Below are 8,464 nucleotides of genomic sequence, written 5' to 3' on the forward strand. Positions count from 1 at the left end.
TCGTCCCCGTGGGCAGGGTGAGCCCCAACCTCCCCCGGCTCTCCCAGCAAGACAGGCTGTTTCTCCCAGAGGATGGCCTAGAAAGACCTAACCTGAGACCAGCGGAGGGACAGCTGGGAGTTAGGGAAGAACTGGGCGCCTGTCGGTTCCCTGTCTGTAGGGAGCAGCCGTGTCAGCATACGTTTAATTTTGGCAAAGCTACCTTCGCCTCGGACAGAGGGAGATCATCAGGTCTGACCCCCACCATAAGACAAACAGATTAGCAACTGCATCAGAAAAACAGACTTCAACATAAGTATCGCTGGAAGAGAAAGCCTCCTTACATTTTAGACACAGTGTCTCAAGTCTGCTGCAAATCAGGTGAACAAGGAGAATTCCTAACAGGATGCCACTCCATACGGAGTGCTGTTTCCTTTGACACTACTGGTGACAGTTTGGAGGGCATTTCACAAGACCTAGTGATCACCTAGAAAAGCTGTATTTATGCATGCACATGTGTATGTAAACCTAACAGAAGAAAGAAATGCTAATCCTTCCAACAAATCAAGAAACTGTTCCACAAGCCAGATACATTTTAGTAAATATGATGAGTGCGGAGAACAAGGGTAGTAAGGCACAGCCTGTGCCCAAACTGCTGCCTCATCCAGCCAGCAGAATATTCCTCCTTTCCTTTTGGGAATGCTCCCTGGTCCCTGCTGTTCTTGGATTCATGCCCAAGTACTCTCTGGAAAGTGTTAGTTACCACAAGCCAAACCTGTACATTCACAGAAACAGCAAGGGGACATACATACAAACAGTTAAGTCATTCAGCCACAGCCCAAGTACATACGCTGGCCATAGTTAGACTACAGATACAGATACCCTGACTTAGCTCTGGGGTATGGGGATGGTGAGAGTAACTAATACTAAGGATAACTCAGTACAGTTACTATGCAAAAATTCAAATCCTGATACAGGTCTGAATAAAGGATTTCCTGCTACCAAGTAACCTCAGTATCCTTTCTTCCCTCTGCACAGCGACACATCATTTGGAAGAAAACAATGTTCTAGATCTATGTTTTCTTCCAAATGAAGTAGATCTTCATCAGGTAATTGTACTGCCAAAAGCAGAATGGGAAAGAATTCAGGACAATCTTGGCAGCACAACTAGAGAAGCAGCACGCATCCTTGCTGAGAAGAAAGAACGGGAAGAAATGCACTTACGCTCCAAAGCTGCTGTAAAAGACTGGCCCAATACCATTATGGTAAGTGCAAGATACATTTGTAAACAAGAGAGTTCATTTTCATATATGCACAACCATCCATGGTAACATTTCTAGCTCCCTTTGTTTAAGATTTGCTTTTAAATATGTACTTTAACTAAACTACTTTAAATACATTTAACATCTAATATCAACACTTAAGTTTTTTAATTAAAGCTCAAATGCAAAATTTAACACACACACCCCCCTCCCATTGAGTACACCACCTTCAGAATCGTTTATACGTTTTTAATCTATTGGCTTGAAGTGTGATTTCTAATTTCACCTGCATTGCAGGGCCTGGCACAACGGAAACTTAAAGCCAAAAAATTACGTGAAGAAAGGGAAGAGGAAGAAAGAAAGTTACTTGATTTGGAAGAAGAAGAGTTCCAAGCAGCAAAACGGAAGGAGGCTATTGATCGTGCAAAAACCTACCTATACTATCAGAACGGAAGAGTGAAAGGGTTGCACGTTAGTTTACAACTTATAATTTTTAAATTCAAATTGTACTGGATTTTTTTAAACACTTCTGAACATGCAAATGACTTCAAATGTTCTCTTGCAGAGTGCACTTCTACTTGCTGAGGTCTTAAAAGAGAGAGATGCTCAAGTTGAATTTAAAAAGTTAAAGTCAGATGCTAACAAAAAGAAGGGTGAAGAAACAGAACATGAACATAAAGAAGCTATTCTTAGAGAGCAAGAAAAGGCTCATCAGCGTTATATGAATCAACAGGCACTACGCAGACATCAGCTGGAGCAGTAAGTAATAATTAATCAAAAGTAACCCTACTTTATTATTTACTTAAAATCTCTTCTCACAGATACATTCTATAAGGTTTTTACAGAAACTTACTAACAATTTGATTCACAAATGCAACACTAAAAGAAAAATCCAGAGTGCCACAAAAGACCTTGCACAAAAGGGAACAGCTGTAATATGCAGCGTCTTTTAGTTGCTAACAGTCTGCATGTAAAATCGCATCTGGTAGGCAGCAATAGGTTTTAGCGAAATCACTATTCAAAAGTTGTTACTGAAAGTGTATTTTAAGTCAGTTTTGGTTCCAGAAAAGGTTAAACCAGATTTTCCATTTGTCCATGACTAGATTCCAGAGAATCCATCAAGAGAACACATCATTGCCACCTCCATTCTTTCTCTCAGCAATTCCAGCAACCTTATGGAGGGGTCCCCAGTGGTATTTATAGGACTCACCCTGGTGGTCTGATAAAAAGAATCAAATTCTGTGCAGCAGAGAAAGGCTTCAAAGTCTGGTCTCACGTATTCCAGGTCCAACACATAAATCCTTGCAGAACTTAGTGTAGAACACTACCAGCTTAAGCTGTTGCCTGCATGCCCATAGAGAGAAGCATAGATAGTGTGGGACTTACTGGGGAAATCTTGTACACTGAGAATGGTGCAGAGATAGGCCAGAAAGTTATGAATGCAGTGGTGCTAACAGGTCATCTACATAAAACCTGTTATCACTAGACTGCAATCTGTGAGCATACCATAGCTAACTTCTGGTCAGAGGACTGAGGGCTACCATTACAAACAATGAAGCTATTTTTCACCTCCGATATTCTACCTAGTTTCAATTCTAAGTATCACATTCTTCAGTGCAAGGTACCTATGGTTATGCAGAATCCCTATTTGTTCATTACTTCATGCAGTCCCTAGCTTGTTTTTTAGCATCCTTTTCCTGATTCAGAATAAAAGAGCACAAGCATCAGGCAGATCTGGCCAAGCTAGAAGACAAAAGAGAAGGGGAACAAATACAGAGGTTGAACCGATTGTACCAATCGGAAATTCAGAGAAGAATGGAAAAGGAACAGGAAGAAAGAGCTGAACACCAAAGGCTGTATCATGTAAGTAACAGGAAAGCAGAGAGTTCAAAATGCTTGTTTCACCTGGGCTGCTCGGAGTGGAACAGCAGCATTCGTATACCTAAATGGGCCAACTGGCAACAGGAGGTTTGCTGATAGCTTCAGCAGCATTGGATCATATGCCTACCCTGCCAGTTGCAAGCCATGTCTTTCCTCTGTGCTTTTTTTGGAGGCAGGTGCCTTTTCTGAAGTGACATTGGCACCTCACAGTTTGCCTGGTCTATGATTAAAAGGTCTGCTGTAGACATCAAGGAATATTCTCCTTCACTTGAGAACAGGATTCAAGTTCCACATATCTGTTGGTTTAGGCCCATTTTGATTTGTTAGGAAGAGGGAATAGCCTGAGTCTGAACATAACAGTATCTTTTTAACTTGTCCCTCCCTTTAGGATTGGAGAGGTTTAGAAATTTAGTCAAGACCTGCTGCCTTCTGTCTTCACATTTAGAGGCATCTTGCTAAATGCAAACTAGAAAGACCTTAGAACAGTTCTGGCCAGCATGCAAGACAGGTTTTTTTCTCACATAAAATTACAGAAAACTCCTCTTCAGCTATGGTTTGGATTAAGCTGTCGGACTGGGATAGTTTTGGATGAGGTGGGCCAGGAGCAGCACGGTCTGTGTACGTGTCGGTGGGGGTTGCGCAGTCCCGTTCCTCTCAACGTCCCCCTCTCCCATGTGTGTGAATGGGAGCACGGGGTAGTGCTCATTGCTTTGCAGAGCAACTTGTTTGTGTAATGGGCTAGAGAAGCAGCTGTTCGATGCTCAATTCCCCTTCTCCTTCCTCATATCTATGATCTCCTCTGCATGCATGCTTGAACAGGGAGGCAGAAGTAAGTGAAAGTACTGAGAATCCCTTTCCTGTCTTCTCTCTTCGAAAGAAACACAGAGATAACAGGGAGTGATTATTTTAAGTTGCTTCCTCAGACCTAGATTTTCTAAACTTTGGTGGTTATATCAGGACTGTTTTGCCCATGCAGGAGCATGTAACTGACCAGAAAATTATCAAAGCAGTAGAGGAACAAAAACAAATGGAAGAAGATAATCGGATTAAAGCTCATTTTAAAGCAAAGGAAACTATTGCCAAGCTGATAAAAGAGAAAGAAGCTGAAATGCGTAGGTAGGTACAAAGCTAGAGTAAAAATTGTAAATAAACTAAAAATTATACTGTAGTCATACTCAAGTCTTTCAGACTGATGATGTAACACAAACCACAGTTATTCTAAAAATTAAATTCTACTGATAGGGAGAGTAGGGAAGTCAGGAGGAAAAGGAAATTCTTTCACAGGTTCCTTAGTAATAGCTGGGCAGGGGAGCAATCTCTCCGCCCTTCAGTGTATAGAGACTTACAGATGTGCAAAGCTCTACACCAGTGTGTTGGCAACAGATTTTCCCTATGGCCTGCCAAGCTTCCACCTCCTCAACAATTAAAGACAATGAAAATCCTTGACAGAAGTATTTTTGGGCATAAGCTATATTTCCCTGAAACAGATCAAGAACAATAATTTTACTTCTTAACTAGGCATCTATATTAATTAATTACATTGGGTTTTTATTCAGGGAAGATGGTTTACCAATTTAACATTGAGGGTACAGCACGAAGACACCACTGAGCCAATCTAAGAGCTCCCTTCTCTTCCTACTTCTGGCCAATACTCCCAACACTTCCCTCTTGATGGCAAGATGCTAGGCAGGCTCCTCACCAAGTGATCCGGCTCATGACTGCAACAGAAAGCTAGTGTTACAAGAATACAGGGAACATTTATTTGCTAAATCAGATAGTTTCAAAAAAATAAAACAGGAAGAACACAAGGAGATCAAGGAGTTGGGTGGGCCAGCCTGTGTAGCAAGACAGAAGACTAGAAGCAGGATTGCTGAGTTTGGTAGCAGTAATGCTTCAGGTAGACCCAGGTGTGTAACCTGGTATGTTATGGTTGCTCATGTTTTTCCATAGAGTAACACAGGAACATCAGGACAAAATCGTTAGCCAATTAGCTGTACAAATGAGTGAGGCATTAAAGAGGGAAGATGATCGTCTTGCTAAAGACATTGCAAAAAAAGAAGCTGAACAAGAAAAAAAACGCAAAGAGAAAGAAGCAAAAAAAAAGGCTGCCATTGAATCTATTGCTGAACATAGAGCCACTGTGGTAAGAGACCTAGCCTGTTCTTACTCGTGCTTATTCCAAACGAGGGGCCTGGCCCAGATCACAGCTGGTGGCTCTGGCTGCTGTGCATCAGCATGCTTCATCAGGTCTGCTGCCATCCTTCCCGGGATCCTCTCCCCCTCTCCCACTTTGTGTCGGGTGCACATCTACCAGGGCTGCTGAAAACCCTGGGCTTGGACACTGGCTTGCCACAATGACCATGCTTATCAGAGCGCTAACACAGCGCTGCTTCTGATGAAAGCTATGACTTCCAGCTTAGCAGGCTGTCCCCTTGGTTAACTTTTTTTGTGTATTTTGTAAAATACAGATGAAGATGAAGGTGGAAAAGGAGAGAGAGGAAAAAGCAGAGGGTAAAAAAGAACTTCATGCGTTAATGGAAAAGAACCGCATCTACCTGGAAATGGAAAAAGCCAAGAAACAAAGACAATGTCATGCAAACATGGAAGTACAGAAAATTCAGATCCAGCAAATGGTAACTAGAAGAGCTGTAGCCTGTCAGCCCCTTCAGAAAGAAGCACGCACCTAATCTGAACAGCAAACAGCACTAGCTCCTGCCTGAGAGGAAAAGAGAGAGAGAGGAAGCTTGTTGTGCTTTGTTTGGGGGTTTTTGCTTGTTTTTTTTCTAAACCACGCATGCTCCACATATGCTGGTGTTGGGGACCAGCCTCCTCTCTGAGCAGTAGTGCAAGTCAAGGCTGGTTTGCAATGACAGATCACATTCTGTCCTGTGCCAGTATGTACTACTGCTGCCCTCTTGGATCTTCTGGGCAGATCACCAAAGAGCAGCAGCTAATGCTGAGGTTCATTCAGCTATTCAATGTACCCTTTCTGTGGGGGGTATGACAGGGGAGAGAAGTGGGGAGGGATGATATTTGCCAAGTATCAACTAACATGACCTTAGAGCTCTGTAAGCTTCTATTCTCTCTAAGTTTTAAGGGATAGTTATGTTGTGAAAGAAATACTAAGCTTTGTTACTCCCTTTTCTTCATCAGGCTGAAAAGCAGGCAAAAAAACAGCAGGAGAAACAAGCAGACTTGGACTACGATGCTCAGAGAGAGGTTATTGCACTTTGTGAAGAGCGTGAATTTCAGAACTATGCAAAGCAAGTAATTGAGTCAGAGTCCAAGACTACACATCATCTTTATCCTCTTCTCAAAGCATCCAAAGATGGAAGAGGACATGCACACGGGCCTTTTTACAGAGGAAGAGAAGGAACAAATAGTAGTTTTCAAGAACAGGATGGTGCTGGGACCCAGTCACCTTGTTGTAGCTTTCTACTGCTCAAGAAGTGAAAACCATGAAATAACATCGAAACTATCCAGCAAGGAAAGGCAGAAGAGTTTTCATGTGATTAAAAAAAAGTATCTTTTTGAACCTTATGGGCAGAGTTAAACTGTAAATGATATACATCAAATATATGTTATGAATCTGGAAGTCCATTTGAAAAAAAAAAAAAAATTGCCAGAGAACTGGTGTTATACTCAAAAATCCCCATCTTGTATTTCATGAAAATTAGTTTATTAAACTTCAGACAGGAATGCATGATAGATAATTGATCATCAATGTAACCAATTCCAGCCAAAAGCTCACTATTACTGTTACATTTCTATGATTCATTATTCTAAAAATTCACTGTCCCAGGTTTTTCAGGCCTGGGATACAGATTCCCAGTGCAGAAGGTCACATTTTTCACTAACCTACTTCCAGTTAAGTATTCCCCATAATAGGAAAAAAAAAAAAAAAACAAAGTAACTTTACAGAATCTACAGGGGGAAAAAAACCCAAACAACCTAATACATGTGAAAGTTAGAATAATTACAGTACTGCAGTTTTTATAGCATTTTGCAACTACCTCTGTAAAACAAATGTCATGCTATAAATTAGTTACACGAAAATATGCATGTGATTTGATCACAGCCCTTAAAAGGTTACCTAGGAGGCAAATAGGTCCCAATATAGCTGTAACTAGCTCCTACAAAAAGAGCAGGGCAACAAGAGACACCACAGTTGGACTGTTCTTTAAAAAAGACCAACAATCATTCAGTCTGTGGTAAATAGATCCAGATCTAAAATTGTTCCTCAGATTCCTCAGCTGGCTTACTCCCCAACACCAAAGTCACACACACATCCCACTCCTTAAGCTTAGCTTAGTTTCTTTGCTGAAATTTTATCATCATGTTCCTGCCTTGGACAGAATTAGTGTTTCCTCTAATGACTTCCTCCACCAGTAACATGGGGGTCTAAACAGGGTATCCCCCTATTCTGGGGTCCACTGGAAACAAAGTCCAAGAAAACTGAAGCTTTGCTTTATTGCACACAATCTTGTGTTCCAGCCCCTGAGCTGCCCATCTCTGTTGGCCAAACTGGAAAATGATAGAAGTTCTTAAAAAAAAAAAAAAAAAGAAAAAAGAAAAAAGCAGAGTTTTACACAAAGGACGCTTGCCAATATTTTAGTTTGGAAAATGGGTCTTTTCTGTGCCTTCAAGCTCCTGAGCCTGGCTTCCGATAGCAACAGGCTTTGAAGAAAGCACAGGACTTTGAGAAGGATGGGAGGCTACCCTGACCTGCCAAGGTCCCTCCTGCAGCTGAGAGGCAAGCAGAGCTCATTTTACCTCCCCTACAGCGTACAACAGCTGGATTTGAGACGGGTGTACTCCTTCCCGAGTGCAGCAGCCACCTCCTGGAGGAGTCTTCCCGGCAAGGCAAGGGAGGAACTTTCTGGAAGGAGGGCGAGGACCGACCTCCTCATTCAGCTCCCCAGGCCGCCAAGGGCCTTCCTCCGGGAAAAAAGTGCTCAGAGGCCACCTTTTAAGGTCAGGAGATGGATAAAGGCGAGTTTCCAACAACCCCAACTACAGGCAGGCCTAGCGGGATGGCGGCAGCCCAGAGAGCAGGGCCGAGCCAAAACGCCACACCACAGGCCGCACTAAGCGGAGGGAAACCGGCAGGGGAAGAGCTGCCGAGGTCGGAGCAGAAAGTCCACAAAGGCAGAGGAGGTCGTTAGTGCCTCTTACCGGGCACGGGATCGCTACAAGGGACACGGGCATTTCACGAACCCCCTGAGCCGGGGCCTTCGCCGTGACCGCTGCTGCTCGGACCTGCTCTACCGCCCGACCTCGACGGGGTCAGAGAACGCGAAGAACGCACCTCTGCCGCCGGAGCAGGCCTCCCTGCCTTCAAA

The 8,464-nt window shown here is 43.0% G+C and overlaps 1 protein-coding gene across 1 annotated transcript; it reads left to right on the forward strand.

Moving 5' to 3' along the window:
- Window positions 1-1,017: 1,017 nt before the first annotated feature.
- On the forward strand, window positions 1,018-6,575 carry CCDC173 (coiled-coil domain containing 173; the record flags this gene model as incomplete). Its single annotated transcript, XM_010290483.1, has 8 exons — window positions 1,018-1,244; window positions 1,539-1,712; window positions 1,807-2,000; window positions 2,948-3,104; window positions 4,099-4,238; window positions 5,073-5,265; window positions 5,597-5,755; window positions 6,276-6,575. Coding segments are annotated over 8 exons (1,544 nt in total), but the record flags the coding sequence as incomplete, so codon positions are not given.
- Window positions 6,576-8,464: the final 1,889 nt, after the last annotated feature.

The sequence above is a fragment of the Phaethon lepturus genome, unplaced genomic scaffold, assembly GCF_000687285.1.
Source record: "Phaethon lepturus isolate BGI_N335 unplaced genomic scaffold, ASM68728v1 scaffold26117, whole genome shotgun sequence".
Lineage (NCBI taxonomy): Eukaryota > Metazoa > Chordata > Aves > Phaethontiformes > Phaethontidae > Phaethon > Phaethon lepturus.